The sequence below is a fragment of the Melanerpes formicivorus genome, unplaced genomic scaffold (genome assembly GCF_026170545.1).
Source record: "Melanerpes formicivorus ecotype bairdi unplaced genomic scaffold, bMelFor1.0.p_v2 SCAF_5, whole genome shotgun sequence".
NCBI classification, from domain to species: Eukaryota; Metazoa; Chordata; class Aves; order Piciformes; family Picidae; genus Melanerpes; species Melanerpes formicivorus.
This window is the reverse complement of record NW_027142357.1, coordinates 23,963,397-23,980,639: the sequence shown is the minus strand read 5'-3', so window position 1 is coordinate 23,980,639 and position 17,243 is coordinate 23,963,397. Positions and strand designations below refer to the sequence as shown.

The 17,243-nt window shown below is 40.3% G+C and overlaps 1 protein-coding gene across 2 annotated transcripts in view; it reads left to right on the top strand.

Annotated features, from left to right (window-relative positions):
* TANK (TRAF family member associated NFKB activator) overlaps positions 1-5,699 on the top strand; it is a 29,859-nt gene extending 24,160 nt beyond the window's left edge. For both annotated transcript variants that reach the window (XM_068138769.1, XM_068138770.1), the window contains one exon: positions 4,208-5,699. In XM_068138769.1, coding sequence (XP_067994870.1) covers positions 4,208-4,375 — 168 coding nt within the window. In that variant the 3' untranslated portion in view covers positions 4,376-5,699. The remainder of the gene's footprint in view (positions 1-4,207) is intronic.
* Positions 5,700-17,243: the final 11,544 nt, after the last annotated feature.

Sequence of the window (17,243 nt, the reverse complement as noted above, 5' to 3'; positions counted from 1 at the left end):
AGAAGGCATCTCATCCATCTTTTTTAAAGTCATTATCTCTTCAATTCTGCTTCCTGATACTGAAGTACATGTATAAGGCAATTCTAGTGAAAGGGCAGGAATTTAAGCAGATGTAAGCACCTAGATATGCTTGAGCAAATTTAATTTCATTTAGATATTAATTGCTTCTATATCTATTTCAAAGCTGTCATAAATCCTAAGTTGCCCGCTGGACTGCTTTCTTTCTACCCTTGATCTCAGTTGAATAGGGCACATAATTGTTTTAATTGTTTTTAATGTACAGCAAAGAATATGACAAATGAACTAATTAAAAAGCTGAACATAAACAACTTTGCTGTGAAAAAGATTACCTACTTTTTATCTCTGAGCTATAAACAGCACCCTATTCCTTCTCTTTAAGAAAACTTGACATTTTTTCGTCTTCGTTTAAGGCATTAAGAAAGAAAGTATACTTTTTTCAAGTGAAAGGAAGTTGACTAAAATGCTTTATTTTAGGTTTACGTAGGTACTTCAGGTTTGAATTTCAATTATAGCTACTTGAAGTCCATGAGAGCTTTTGAAAGCAAGGCCCAGTTGCTGTAATGCAGAAAAACATTTTTGCAGGTTCCAACAATCAAGTCTCTGAATACTTTGATTCTTTTGTGTAACATCCTGTCTCAAATTGCTGGCAAAGTTATTAACAGACCCTTACAGACTGATATTTTTATGTTCCTGTGGTTTTTCTCAAATGTTGTAAGAGGACAGCCTTTCAAGAATAAGCAGATAGTGATATTCAGGAATTCTGTGAGAATGGAATTGTCATGCTTTTACTACTTACATTGATACAGTTTTGTGCTATTTGCTAATGACAATATGAATCAGAGAAGCTTTACTTCTGAATTTGGCCACTGCATGACATGCAGAAGTAGCCTTTGGAAAGTGTTTGTAGGACATGATAGCTTTGATGTTTTCTTCTTCTAAAGTGTACCCCATCTAGTTTAGTTTTCCATGGCAAACCAGTTTTGGATTAAAAGCTGAAAGCATGGAAAGTTCACTGTTCAGTGTATTTTAAACTACAAACTTGATTATTTTTTTTTTAATGTATTTTAAATATCTCTTTGTGATGTAGAATATCTCAATTCTATACCAACTTACTAATCATAGTTTTTATTGTGCTTTACTTATCATTGGGTCCTCAGTTACAGTTGTGACTGAGTTAAATTAAACCATTTGTTTTATCACTGGTAGAATTCCTGTGGAGCTGTGAAGCATTCACTCCATTGCTTGCTACTATCCTCTTTTTCTGTATTCCCTCTCCAGCTTGTTCTTTTACTAGTTAGTCTGTGTACTCATTTTTCAATAGATGGCACCCTGCATTGTGCGTTACAGCAAGTGAAAAGCTTGTATGTGATTATAAATTGATAGGGGACTGTGCAGCTTAAAAAGTCGAGAAGAATTGTGGCAGAATAGAAAAATAAGGAAACTAATTTGGAGCCATCATTTAAAATGTAAATATTCCACTTTGGGGGGAAAAAGAAGTAATAATGCTAATACTTGTGGAAAAGAAAGCTAATGATTAATTGTTTCAATATTTTCAAGGCATATATACAATAGCAGTGTAGAACATACAGGACATCAATTCAAATGTTACCTCTTATCAGAAGCTTGTTTAAAACAAGTCAGTATTATTTTAGAATCTATTAAATACTTGATATATCAATATGTTTAGGCATCTATCAGCTTTATTCAGCTGTCTGCAAAAAGGGGTTATTCAGTACTTTGGTCACTGAGTTTGACTCAGTTTTAAAGGGTTTTACTGGCTGTTAATTGTGCTAAAGGTTTGATTCACAGATTATCTATATGTATATTAAAGTTACTTCCATGCGTCCCCTTTAGACTTATTAACCGTATCAAAACATATGCATAAGTTGTTCTTAGTATTTTTAACACCTTTCTAAGGGGTAATTACACTGCTTATGGCTTCCATCATCCCTGCCACTGGTTAAACTCCAGCAGGGAGGAATTATCTACCTGACTTTTTTTTTATATATATTTTTTTTTGCTAGTGTAGATAAAACTTTCAAGTATTTACTACATATGTTAACTTATAAAATGGAAAACCCCATAAATGCAATAGATTTGGCAACAGTAAGTTCTTGGAACTGCTCTCAGTTGCTGTAATAAATTTAGCTCTTTCCTTCTATGTGGATACTAAATGTGAAAACTCAGTACTGTTTTCTTAGCATGTAACTTTTTTAAAAAACATGTGACTGAAAAGAGCAGCAGATTAAAATAAACATGGATATTAGTGGACTTAGAATTTTACAGACTACATTTAACTGAGACTTGCATATAGATGCATGTGTTTATCAGTATTCACAGTTTGAGGGGGTTGCTCCCACCCAAAGTATTTCTAAGAATCTTCATGGTTTTAAAAGCAAATTGATAGTCTATTGATCTAAATCTGAATATGAATGCTTTTGAAATTGAACTTGTGCTTTATTACATCTCTATTCCGAAAAGCTTATTAAGTGCATGCTTAACACTCAAAGAAAGAAATGGAAGTTAAGTGCCTGCCTGGGTGGGTTGCTGGAGGAGTACCTCCCTTTGTTCTGCTTCTAAGATTAGAAATTTTGTTATGTCCTTTGTGGGGTTTTTACAATACTATTTCATAATTTTTTAAATGGTGCTTTACATCTTAAGGTAGCAGAAATAAGTAATTCCAAACACATTTCTGTAAGGATGTTTAAGTGTGTCAGTGACTAGATAGATTTAATATGCAATTTACACCAGCCACATACAATAAGTAGGCTCTTTGAGCTGAAAAACGTGGTGTGATTGCACTTAATTACTAATTAGTCGATTTAATTATATGGATTGTTGACCATAATGAAAGACGGTAAACCTGCTATTGGTATGTGATAAGCTAAACAGTGTTTAAACAGGGAATGGACAGGAAATTGACTCCCAAGAAGTTTAACTAGTTTAAAAGGACAGTTTAACTATGAAAGCCAGGTTAGTTGTACTGTGAGTTACCATGGGAGGAATAAACAATAGATTCTACTTGGCATGATGACACTTGAATATGAAACGAAAAATAAAACTCTTGGGTAAGTACTGATAGCAAAAAATGTCAAACTTTCTAAAGAAACTACTTTCTAAAGTATTCTTGCTTGCCTTTCCATGTGTAAGTGAAGCAAGAGGGAAGAAAACTGAGCCAGAAAAAAAAAAAAACAACACTATAGGATGTTCTCCTCTTCTAGGTTCCATCCCCACATACCAGTTTGCTGCCATTCTGTCTACTTTGTAGTCACAGCAGTGTGTATTTAATTTTCAGTTGACTCAAAACCTAATGGTTCTGGACATACAAAATAACTGTGTATTTCATCTTGCATCACTATTACTGAGATAATCAAACTTCATCTTTAACTTTAGTTTGAAAACTGATAGAAGAATTTTTGATTCCTAGTTATTACAATGCTAAATAATTAGTGTAGACTCTGACTTGAAGTAGAAGTCCCACGAACTCCAGTATCAGGTAAACAGACCTGTTTGGCATTAAGCTTGCTAGCTCAGGGGCCAAGAGCAGAAGAGCTGCTGAACTAAACCTAGCATAGTTTTCAGAACTGCCTGAATGTATGGATAGATACCCATTGAATTTGATGCTGTCATGAAAGAAGGAATCCCAAAACAGATTATTTGAAACATGTTTACACTAAAAGGCAATCAGAGCAAGTAAGTAACTTAAGCCATATGACACTGCTCCAGCCATTTTGTAAGTAAACTGAAAACTAGTTATGTGTCAATAGGAACAGAAATAAAATATGATTCATGTTAACTCTGTACAAGAAGCATTTTATTCTAAGGTAAAAATGTGCTTTCTCCTTTCTTTTAGATGGCTAGTTTGTACTGCGGCTTCCACAGTAAAATACTGAAATGCAAAGTGAAAGAAAAGCTTTAGCATGCATCATACGAATATTACAAACTCCTACTCGGCAGTATTTATCATGAAAGCATTTAAAGTGTTTGCAAGGATGGTATGATTACCAGAGGTTAAATAATCAAAGTTCTATCTTGCTTTTCTTAAATGAGCACTCTCAAGTTCTAGGCAGGTGTAAAGGACACATAGTTTAAAGAGGCAGGTACTTTTTTATATATAAACATAAACAACAGCATAATGTAAACTATATTGTAAATCGTATCAATAACAATTTTCTGTTTCTTCTAGCTCATTTGGCAGCCTCAAGACAATAATTTGCTGGCACAAGCTTACACAGACTCTGAACTGAATCAGTCCAAAAAATGTGAATTCTGTCGAGAAGTTTTCCCACCATCCGTAACATCTAAGGAAGATTTTCTTCGGCATCTGAATTCCCACTTTAAAGTACAGTCTTAATGTATGAGAATTCAGTGGATCCCAAGTTTTGCATACATTTGATTTCTTTACTCGATGGATATGCCAAGAACTCAAGAATTAAGACTTCTTGCAACAAGAACTTATGACTGAAAATGTCAGATAAGCACATTTTAAATTGTCCTTTGACAAGGTAAAATGAAACTGTAAGCCTTTCAGTACTGTAATTCATGTTACTGCTTGTTACGCTTCACTATTACCTTTCAGAGTCATGTTAAACACCTTTCCTTCTTTTTTTTTTATTTCTTTTTTAAATAAATCATTGCCTGAATAGGCCCAAAATCATGATTGTGAGTGTAGACCTACAGGATTCATGCCTTAATCTAACTGGGAAAATTGGTGTAATGCTAGGATTTTTTTCTCAGTATCTACAGATGTGATTGTATTCTCCTTGAAGTAAACAGGGAGAGAAGTAGACTCTCATTTTTCATTTCCATTATAAAATTTCCAAGTTTAACTTAGAGTAGTGAAACTCTTCATTGAGATTTTTATAGAATCATCACAAAACCATAACTGAATGATGGGTATGCCAAAATTAGGATAAATTTGATCACGAGTAATGTAGATGAATGATTGACTTTCTCAGATGAATTGTTTAATAGAGTAATCAAACACAGCACATAAATGACCCTGTTGCCAAAATGTAACCGTAGCAATTTTATGGATATCTGTTACATGTTTGTAAAAAAAAATGGTTTTGTTCATGTACATAAATAATTAGTAAAAATAATACCAAGGAAAAGATGGTACTATTATGAAGAACAGAAAAAGTTAAACATTCCCTGAAACTGAGAATACCAAAGATTATTTACCTTTCTGCTCTGCTCTGAAGGATTGCTCAAAGCTTTTACAACTTAGAAAGGAACAGGGAAAACAGAGTGCCCCAAACTGATTTTTAACCTGAATATGCTTAGCAACTTTCTCAATGCCATTTCAATTTGAAACATTGCATTCTGATAGTTTGCACATTTTCTGGATTTATTTGGATCAGATTAAAAAGGAGGAGAGTGTTACTAAGTAACTTAAATTAACGACAAAGGGTGACTTGAAGCTTTGTGCATTTTAACTGAGTATAGGTTTTAGTCCTAATACTAGATAATTAGCATTAATATTTTCATAGCAGCAAAGTACAAGAGTTTCTTTTTTAAAATATTTGTTCAGTGGTGACCAATTTCTGGAAGAATTAACACCTGCATAATATTTAGAAAAAAAACATTTATCTGACATTATTTTCTCTATTTTAAACCTCTCGTTTGTGACTGGTTGTGAACAGAGTGTACTGTAATAAACAGCAGTGTACAGTGCACGTCTGCTATATGACCTGGAGAAAGTCTTTTACTATTGACAGTTCTGAAGCTCTGCCAGTGCCCCGCGCTGAGGTTACGTTTTTCCCTGGACTCGTCGTGCGGCGTGTGAAGTACCTCCCCAGAGAGCACGGCTGAGGGTGGTTCCTGGGAGAGGCAGAAGTTCCAGGATTGGGAGGAGAGAAGGGGATTCGCACATCTCCAGCCAGCCCTACACAAAACCGACTTGTCCTCTCAACCGTGAAATCCGAGCTCAGGAGCTCAGATTATTAAGGGCTGAACAAACTGCGAATCACTTTTAAAGAAAATAAAGTCGTCTGTTTCCCGTCCCCCACCCTCTCCCTCCGCCCTCCAACACCAACCCCCACCCCACCCCCCCCCACCCCGATGCACGGACGCGTTTTGCCCATGAGCTCTTTTGCTGGCACAGAAGACAACTCTGAGCTGAGCCTCTGTCCCTGCGCTGGCCACGGCTCTTTGTTGCCGGAGGCAGCCTGGCACCACCACCACCCCGCTCTGCCTGCAGATCAGGGAGTGCTGGAGGAGAGGAAAAAGCAGGGGGAACACGGTTGTCCACAGCTTCGTCGACCAGCAGAACCCATCCATCTCCCCGCTACGAGAGCTCATGCCTAGCGCTGCGTCTCTGGAAGCTGTTTAATTCTGCGTGCTTAAAACTCTGCTTGAGGGCATCCAGATAGGCTGACCATATCAGACCACTGCTTGGGGCACCAGTCTGGGGGGAAAATAAATAAATAAATACATCTCACGCTAAAGCAGCTGTGAGCGACTTGGTGTGGGAGGTGAGTGTGGTCCCTGAGTGAGCCCCACTCATACAGCTTTCCTAGAGGAGACTGCTGCTGCCAGCAGGGACATCTGCCTTATTATTCTCACCAGAGGAGGCTCGGTATTCCTCCGCTCCCACTTCCACACAAGCTCAACTCGTCAGAGGAGATTGAATTCAAATAGGAAGTGGGATTTCATTTAAAATATTCATAATAGGCCTAGGGGAAGGAAGTGGAACTTGTGGGGAAAGAGCAGCAGACTCATGCTAAGGTGTACCACTGAATTCCACCTCTCCCAGGGCCAGCGGAGTCTCTCCCGGGGCTGAGGCTGCGTTTAAGGCTCCTGTGGGGTTCGCCTGTCCCGCCGCCCGCGCTGACTGCGCGGCGTGCCAACTCACAGCCGGGATTCGCGGGAACTCTCGTTCTGGCTTCAAAGCCAGGGAGCAAAGCGCTCCCCTTTCTGTTTGGAAGGTTTCTGAGGAGCGTGCTGTGGCGCTACGACTGCCACAGCCTGGTGAAAGGGCTTGGTGCCGGCGACCGCGGAGAACACATGTAGCTCCGTCTCTACGGCTAACTCGACAGCTGCTCGTAGCTCCAGTAATTAGACTGTCAGTGCTTGTTAAAGGAGGGGAAAACGTTCTATGACAGATTCCACGAGTCCTCTGGGTTTTTTTAAGATCTCTCAGAAATCACCAGAGCATTAACTGAGATCTCTTCTTTCTGCGGAATCAGAAGGGAAGAAATTCCCTCTGCCACCTCCCACTCCAATCAGAGCTCTCTTCCGACTCCCATGAACCACACTGAATTCACTCCTTTAAAAGGCTCAGGAGAAGTTACCTTCCTTCCCTGCCTGCCTGGAAGAGAGAGAGCTTCCTGGCCGTGTGAACTTACTTTTGAAGTCCACTCCTCATATTCCTGATTTTAACAGTTCAATACAAATGCAGCTTTTTGTCTTTTTAACTGAGCTGAGGAATCGCTCCACAGATGATCCTTCCCCCATTCGAGATAATGTTAATTCAGAATATGCTCAGGAGAGGCTGTTCCTCCTTATGAACAAAAGCACTGGAGGATCAAGCCGAGATGCTCCTACCCCCACCCACGGTTCACTCAGCAGATGAGACTCAGAGAAGGCGATTTCTTTTCCTCCCTACCGTATATTCCCCTTTCCCCCGCAATCATACAAGGTTAACTCAACAGAGAAGGCTCAATCCAAATGGCAACTGGGATTGCATTAAAAAAAAAAAAAAAAAAAAAAAAAAAGGGGGGGGGGGGAGAAAAAAAATCAGAAATAGGGAAAGAAAAGAGAAAAAGCAGCAGGCTGATTACGAGGTGTCAAAACTGCCAGGAGCAAGAAGGTGATAGCAATCAGGGGTGAGAAGAGTGCGCCATTCGTGCGGGGCAGCTAATTATCCGTCTCATTTGAGAAGAGCAGCATTCGAGGCAGCAGCGTTCGCCTGCTGAACGGTGACAGATTGGCGCGGAGGAGAGGGGAGGTGTTAAAACAATGGAGCCGGGCTTGCGAGCGCTGCTGCATGCTAATCAGCCCGGCCTCCTTCCTTCCCTTCCTCCCTCCTTCCCTCCTTCCCTCCCTCCCTCCCTCCCTTCCTCCCTCCCTTCCTCCGCCTGCCTACCGCGATCCCTCCTTCTCGCTGGCCTCATGGCAAGCCCAACACAATCAGACCCCTCCGCAGCAGACACCCCACACCCAGCATAGGTGGTAACCCGGAGAGAGTTCCGGTGGGACCGCGCGGAGGGGCAAGCAGCACCTGGGGGGCTCTGTCAGGCTGGCGGGTATCGGTGGTAGATGTCAGACCTCGCCCTTGGCACTCAGCCTTCCAGGAGCCCGTCAGCATGCATCCCTGCGAGGGGCAGAGGAGAGGGGCTCTATGTACAAGTCCTGTGGGTTCTGTAAAATGACATCCTGCCTCCCTCTTCCCTTCAAGAGAACAGATGATATCTGACAGAGCAGCAGTGTCGTGTAGCAGGAGACAAGCCACCACCAAAGACCCAGACCAGGCCCTAAAAGTGAGGGAAGTGCAGAGCTGTGCCAGTTACTGAAGAACTCCAGAGTCTCCCCTGCTCTCTTAGCTTTGCACAGTCACTAGAGTACATGCTAAACATGGTGTAAGCAAGTTGTAGGACCTCTCTTCCACCACTGCCTTTTGCCTCTCAGATTGCTTGGCCTTTCAAGCTCAACTGATTGCATGTGCCCAGTTTGTACCCTGTGAGGAGGTACAAAAAGAGCTGGCCTTCCCTCAAACCAGGAAAACCCTTCCCATTTGAAAACAGTGTGATGGGGTCTACAGAGAAAGGAGAAATACTTTGCACTGGATTGCTTTTGCCCCATCTTCCCCAGAAAGTCCATGCTCTGTCAGACTCAGGGGGCAAACCCCAGTGCTGGAGCATTAGCAGCCCAGCTACAGCGAGTGCTCCACTCTGCCAGGGAGAAGCAGAGGAATGAGCGTTGGAATGTTTACTCTCCAATATTTCTCAGTTTCCATTCCATCCTGCCCTGAAAGATTTCTGATTACTATACACTTCAAAATAGTATTTATTACAGATTTACATAATCTGTATGTTTTATGTTAAGGGAATAACACATTGATGCTGTACTACTGAAAGGAGTTAATCTAAACTATGTAGTGTCTGCTATAACAGAGTTCCAGCTAAAACATATCCTTGTTTCCTGGCACTGACAAGTAACACATACACAGAAGGACACTGCCCAGCACATTAGGTAAACTAGCAGGTGAAGCCATTGCTTGACTCCTGAACCTTGACTAGAGCATGGATCAGCACTTGGCAAATGAAATATTTGAAATAGCATGTGCCTGGTTTGCAACAGGATTCATGCAGGTAAGCAAACACTGAAAGGAATTAAATTGTCTTAGGCCTGAGGTAAGCAGCATGAGAAAGTCAGGTTGAATGTTGTTTAAAATAGATTTGAGTGCGTGCATGGCTAGGCGGTAGTAATAGCGTTTAAATTTTGTTATTCTAAGTCTGTCGTTGAGTGTACTTGATGAGATTGTCCATGAGCATACAGATGGTGAGATTTTCATGCTTCTGTGGCATACTGACATCTTAGGCTGTAAAAATAAATTCCCAGATCGCTCCAATACCTAAGAAGTAGAAAAATGCAGTCTACTTTAATGCTCAGCATTTGAGTGTTCTATGTTTTAAGAAATTTTATAACACTAGATACACAAGTTTGTGCAAATTGGGAATACTGATTTAATGTACTTACAATATAAAGCAAAATTCAAGATCACTTATGCAATCTTTTTTTAAGGAGATTATTTTTTCTGTGTTTCTGAATTTAGATATATGGGTGACAGAGACAAAAATTTGCCTTTCTTTGCGGTTCTCTGTGATAATTTTTTGACTGTACATAAAAAGATGAAAGGAGGAAATGACTTTTTATTAGGTCAAGTTGACTTTTCATTAAAAGATTATTGGATTCTTTCTTGATTACACATAATTTTCCAAACCAGTAGAAAATTATTGTATCTATTTTGATGATCTGTGCTGCACTGAAAATGTATTTCTGTCAAAGCTGAATGCTGAGATATCTTTTTGAGTATAATATTCACTTTTTTTTTTCCTGCCTAAGAAGCTATAGTGTGAACGGATCTGTGCATCAGCCTGTTCAGCCTGGAAACCAGCACTGACACTGCTGCTCCCGTAGCTAAGGCAGGGCACCCCTATTGGTTCCTGCCTGGACGTAGACAAGGCGCTGCCTTGTCTTATCAAGGTCTCTGAGATGACCGAATTAAAAATTTTAGATAGATATAGCAGGGTGATATGGTGAAAATGAGCTAAAAGGAAAACATTTTGCAGAGGCAAGTACCTACTTTAAAAAGGTTTAAAATATTCAATTGGTGAAAAAATAACTACTTGTAAAAACGTGTGTATTTTCATTATGCCTAATTTGCCATTCAAAACAAGTTTTTCTTAATAAGCTCTATTGTTTCTATCTGTTTTGTGAAATGTAATACGTGTGAGACAGAAAGCAGACTCGGAATGTGAATGAGTCTTGTTTTCTCTTTCTCTTGCTACCGTTTTTTAATACAACTTTATTCATATTCACAGGCATCTTTATGTCGAGAAAATAATTAATGGAAATAGCATGGCATTCCTGAGGTCATGATCTGAAAAGATGAAATATGAAATCTTATCTGCTAGTCTTTTCCTATATCTTATTTCTGTGCAATATAGACATCTCCAAACACTAAACACTCTACAGTTAATAGTTATGTTTTCACTCTCAGCAGTGACACAAGCTTTGTCAGGTTTCTGCTGCTTGCATAGTTCATTAAAATACTTTAATAAATGACTCGTTGTTCTTAAAAATCACCACACTATCACCCGAGTAAAAACATCTATATCCTTCCACTCCTGCAGTGTCAAAGCGTATAGTCTCTCAGGGCAAAAGGTTATGGAGCCTTCATAAAGGTTTCCCATCTGTCACCAAGCGCAACATCAAGCCCTCTAGGTGCTGTGAAAATGATTTTCTCCGGAATTCTCCAGCCCAAAGATGCCATCCTCTTAATTACAAGCATTTGAGATCAGGAACGCCACTGAATTCCCCGGAGATACGCAAAAATAATCTCTTCTCTTGCTTGCCTGCCAGGGCTTCTGTACCTGCCCACAAGCCAGTCGGCTCATTTGCTAGGTAATGATGGATGAACTCAGGCAGCCCGTACAGCTGCACCGCCACCCCTCCTGACGTTACTGATACGCTGCCATTGAAAGTTTCCGCTTTACAATTGACCGACAGCAAAGGAGTGACAAATAACGTGGGGTTTAAACATTTTTTGTATTATTATTATTATTGATTAACTGCCCTTCTCGCTACCACAAGGCTCCTGTACACAGGTTACTCACATACAGGGATTGACAGAATGAAACAAGTTGTTGAGATGGCGGACTGTGAAACTGTCAGAACTTCTGCTTACAACAGGTGCCGTGAAACCTCACATAAACTATTCCTGGGGTCAGTGTGCATGCAAAAGAGTGTACATACAGACGGGGTGGGGAGTAGAGCCTTTGTGTGACGAGTCTGTGCCTGCACAGCAGAAACTGAGCCTTCGGTCGGGCGAGAATCTTATCTACAAATGTCCATTAGCACTTTTTCCAACCAGGTGAAAGGCCATCAGACCCATCAATTTATCAACAGTCTAGCGCTTGAGGTTTCTGTTGGGTTAAAGGGATTACAGCAGCTGCACCAGGAAGTACAGAATGTGAAGTGAGCAGGGGAAAAATATCATTGTATTCTTATGCAAGTTCTCTTCCAGTACAGAACCAGACCAACCAGCTGGCATGAGTGATACGGTTCAAAGCGCACATAGACCTGGTGATGGATACGTCTGGAAAGGCTCTGATAGTGTTGTCAATTCGAGCAGTGTAGACTACATTTTTAATATGTGGAAACATGTACATAACTCTGGACATAAGGGTGGGGGCGTAAAAAAGCCACGTCCAAGCTCAATAGGAGCACGAGAGAGAAACCTCGGGCTCTACGCCATCCGAGATGTGAAAGCCCACGGAGACTCAGCAGCCAAAATCACATACACTGACTTTTTAATAGTTTTCATCCATGTGTCCATTTAACTACAGTTGATACAGATCAAATAAGCTTGTTACTTATAGATTCCCTGTTGCCTCAAGTGATACAAGACAGTAGCAACAGGAATAACCCTAATTAGAATGGAATCCTGTGATTTCTTTATTCAGGGAGTTTAGTATCCCTAAGTATTCAAAGAATGATAAAAGTCTTCCAGCATAAAGCCACCAGGTTTAGCCCTCCTGCCCAGGGAGAAGGAACAGCAGGTTTCCTTCTACCATTAAAACTCCCTTTCATTCTTTTGTATCAAATCTCCTTTACTGTCTCCCTACCTTCCTCCGAAGCTTTGATTTCATCTGATTTTGTATATATACACAAAGGCAAGATAAATCTGAGAAGAATACATATTTGGAAAGTAATACAAAATATTTTATCAGTAGGTCATGAAATAGCTTCCAAGGTTTTAAAATTTAACATCATTTTAACATTCACTTTGTGTAATGATAACTTGGCGTTATATGCCCACGGTTGCAATTGCAACTTCTTGAAGACAAATCTAGTAATCTGACAATGACTGTACTCTTTACAAGTTCTTCTGAAGTTAGTTGGGTTTTTTTGTTGTTTTATGGTTGTTGGGGTTTTTTATTTATTTATTTAATTTAAATGTCTGTGTGTTGCTCCTTCGTATAAGTCTCATCGGCCTACTCACAAAAGAGGCTATATAAGCCATACCTGCACAGAGACCCAATTCTGTATACCTTGGGTGCCCGACATTTTAGGCACAGGTCTGTCATGGCAGATTTGTACAAAGATCAGTGGTTAAGTGTGGAAAAAAAAGACCAATATAGATGTTATCAGAGAGCTTGTAGTCAAGCTTACAAGCCCATTAAAGTGTAATGGGTGTAACTGCAGCAAGCATTCATAAATTAGCCTTGTTTTTTGTGGTTTTGCTTGTTTGTTTGTGTTTGTCTTGGTTTTGGTTTTGTTTTCTTCATGTAGAATATCAGGAATGCCAAGAAGCGCCCATTTGGCCTAAAGATGCTACAGACTCAGAAAGAACAGACAGTACCTTCAGCCTTTTCTGACCCCACCATGCAGTAGAAAATGGATGCAAGACCTGGAACATGATGCTGTTCTCAGAACTGTCAAATCTTTCATGGACTTCAAGGAAGTCATATGGGCAAACCCAGCTTCACTTTGATTTTAGTCAATCTATCAAAGAGAAGAGATTACCAGAATGGTGGAAGAGCAATTACCTCACCCTTTGAGTGAGGGTAACAAGATGATAAGGATGATAAGATTCCCACTGCATTTCAGAAGGTCCCTATTTCCCTCTGGGCCTAAGTGACTTTTCCATTAAAGCATGAAGAAAATGGCTATCCTAAGAAAATGCTGGTGAAGAAAATGTTACTGTATAACAGGCTGGTTGAGTGTCTTTAGAGAGAGTTTGTAGGAAATAACAGCCTATTAACAACCTCAAACCCAGTCCTTTTCCTTTCGTGATGTCTTTCAGACGAAATTAAGAGGCATCAGCTTTCTTTAAAACAAAAGTTGGTGGCATGTGTGTTTGTGTCAGAAGGGGAAGTTTCTTTAAAAATGAAATAGTTCCCTGGACCTTTTTCCTTATTTTTTTTTCCCCTCTCCTCCCCAAGGCTAAAGTTACATGTCCCTTTCATTGTCTTCAGAAGAAATGTCAAAAAGGTCAGATCTTTTATCTTTTCTTCCCCAAATAAACGCCTTATTATGATTAGATTTGTGGTGCCCTAAAAGATAAGCAAGAGTTTCTAGGTTCAAGGATGAACACACACACACACACAAACAAACAAACAAACACATTTCAAAATATTTTTGAAGAGACAAAGCAATGTTTATATTCAAAGGTTCAGAAAAATACCGTTAAACTGGGTTTTTTTAAGCTTTGTTTGGTGGCATTTGCTTAGGTTGTGTCCATGATGATGATCTGCTGCGAGCAGTAACACAGGTCCCATAGGGAGTAGTGCCTGAGAGCGCTGGTGATTAGTTAAGCTGCCATGTCTAGTATAGCAGAGGCTGAGATGTACACTGGACTGACTTTACCATCTTATTTAAAATGTGATGATTTTCTCATTTGTAGCATTGTTTGTATTAATACGAATATCTTGTTATGTTTGTTTTGTCTCCTGGGAGCCAATAAAGCTGTGAAGTTTTTCTTTACACCAAATGCAGCTCTACGGGCGATCAATCAATGGGTAGTTTTTGGATAATCTGCGAGAGTGAGAAATCTAATAAAGCAAGCAACTAAAAAAGGAAAACAAAGTCTATTTTCTGCTAGGTTAGCTGCGTCAGGCTTTCCACCATGTCTTTATAAGATATTTAAACAGCAACATCTAACTATCAGGACAGCACCTTGCTAAATTAACTTACTGGTATACAAAGTTAAAAGTTTAGACACGGTGACCTCAGCAGCAATGTGGGTGACTTACTCTTACAATTAAATTGACACTTGCATCTCTCCCCCACCTCTTCCTCTGCAGTGGTATATGGAAACACATTAAAGATAAATGGGGACCAATCATGAAGTGAGAAAAAATAAGTAAATTATTTTAATCCCTATTGCTTTGCTATACCAGGTAGAATGTTAAGAAATAGGTAGACAAAGACGATATAGTTAGCTTCTAGGTCACACCAAGGTCCATAGGAAATCGTGACATTTAATTTCAAGGCAGCAGCTCTCTTATCACAACAAAATGAGTTATAAACAGATCAAAATAACAATCTGAATTATCTAGCATTAGTGACTGAACTGAACAGCCCCAGATTATGTGATGAATTGTTAAATTGCAGTAGCATTGTTTTGTAATTGCTAATTAAAAAATAAGTAAACCCCCATGACTCTGGATATGACAACTGAAAATACCCACAAATTATTTAATAAATGAAGCGTCTAACAACTCTAACACTTCCTGTTCGCCTTGTTAATAAATGTAATTTGAGGTAGATTTTTAAAATCTCCCATCTAAACAGTGAATTCATTACGCGACGTTCAGATCTCCAGATGCCTATGGACTCCTCGGAATTAGGTGTTAAATAGACAAAAGTGAACCAAACTGCCTTTAAAAGCACAGCATGACCATGTAATTCTTTTTCCAGTTTGTGGTAAAAAATGATGAAACTTCTTTCCAAGTAGCTATCACCCAGATTTAGTGTGAAAAGTAGTGTAATTGTAATTCACGCCATCAGGGTCTATCACTGATAGACTATCAGCTGTTCTGTAGTTAGGAAGGCTTTCTTTTCAAATAGGAAAGCTGCCAAGTGCTCTGTGATACCTCCAGCAAGCTTATCGGATGGAAGATCGGAGCCAAAACAGCAGCTGCACACATATGCAAATTGGCAATTAATAGTATAACATTCTGGGAAGGATTTTTTATTATTATTATTGTGGGAAAGTATAGCGGAGCTACCTTAATATTAACCTTAACAGTGACAGGGAACTTCTTGCCTGAGCGGTCAAAGAATAATTACCCTCTGGAGAGACTTTCACTCCATTACTTTCTTCCTTCACACAAAGATCAAAGCTTTGTTGTCCTGCCGAGTTTGTCTCCATCATGAAAGTTAACTTCAGGCGATTAGAAAAAAAAAAAAAAAAAAAAAAAAAAAAAAAAGGGGGGGGGGGAGGGCATACCTTGTAGCTTCAGCTCTAGAAAGTAGGGAGCCGTGGCAATTCGCGCTTCCCTCCACCCCCTCTAATGGGGAGGGGGACAAAAAAAAAAAAAAAGAAACAAAAGTTCAGTCATTTTTCTTTTAGTTCAGGATGCTTATCCTATTGCACGAAAAGATGTTCCGTGGTACATACAAATCCTAGGGCTGTGCATTTGTTATGGATACTCTAATCAACGACAAAGTAATTGAAGGGATTAGTTTTATGTATTTCGCCAGCCTGCGACAGCAAACCAGCTTCCTTTATTTAGCCCAGCATGTATGAATACAAGATGCCCAATTAATGCAGTTGCTTGCTTTAGTCGGAACATTGCCTTTCAAAGGATCCTCACATGATCCTTTTCTTGTAATAGCAGGTTGGAGCTGGAAAGGCTTTGCAAGGCTGCTGCATTTCACACCATCCCGTCCCCAGTGCTTTCCCCAGTGTCTGTCTGTCTCTTTTAGGACAGGCGTGGGGTGATTAGCTAATGTTTTCGATAATCTGTGAATTCTTAATAGTCTTATTTTCACGAGTAAAGATTTTAGAGTGTTTAGGATTTGGAAGAAAAACCGGATTCTTCACGGAGGCAGATCAGGAAGTTCTCTCCTTTCCAGGGGTAGGTGCCTCAGGAAAGGACTTGGGAGACACCGCTTGTTCTGCAGCTTGCATGAGGCGGGAGCCGGCATCGGACCGCTGCCACTTCTGCCGTCCCTTTCCGCTGACTCTTCTGCCGTCCCTTTCCGCTGCCACCTACAACCTCATACTAACCCTATTCCATTTTATTGCTCAGTAAGTGCCTCTTCAGTTGAAACACCTATGTGTTCTTCCACTTTGGGTCTGTTTCGCTTGCTAACAGAGGCTGTTTCAGAGGGTGATGCAGCCGAGGAGCGCAGCTCCCCGGCGCCGCTGGTAGCTCAGCGCGGAGCCTCCTCCCGCCGCAGGGCGGCCCCGCACTGCCGGCCCCCGCAGCCGCACGGCTCGGGCTCCTCCGCCTTACTGTTGCCTCCCTCACGCAATAGTCTGAAATCTGACTACCCCTTCCCTTTCGCCTTCAGAACAGGCTTTCCCTGCCCAAGTCCAGCGCTGGCTTTCCAAATAGCACCCGACAATTCGGTCAGACAAAGAAAATATATTCATATTTAGAACATCATTCTTCAGCATTCTGTGCCACCACCAAACCAATACCACGCACACGTTAGAGAAAAGTGGGACTATATAAAGAGATCCACACGCTCAGGTTTTCATCTGGAACTGGAATAACATAAACATTTATCTTGACAGACTCTTCACAGAAGAAGTCTGATCTTTTTAAGGAACAATTTTTCTTGAAATACAAGGTCCCCAAAGCAGAATGATGTAAGTCCCCACCTACAGTCGACCACAGCAAAGGAAAGAATAGTTTGACTAAAATAGTAATTTAACTGGACACACAGAGGGATACCTGTCTGTAGGATATTCAACAAGCAGTATTTATATTCAGATGAGTTTCCCATTTCCATATTTATCTGGATTATTATTTGTGATG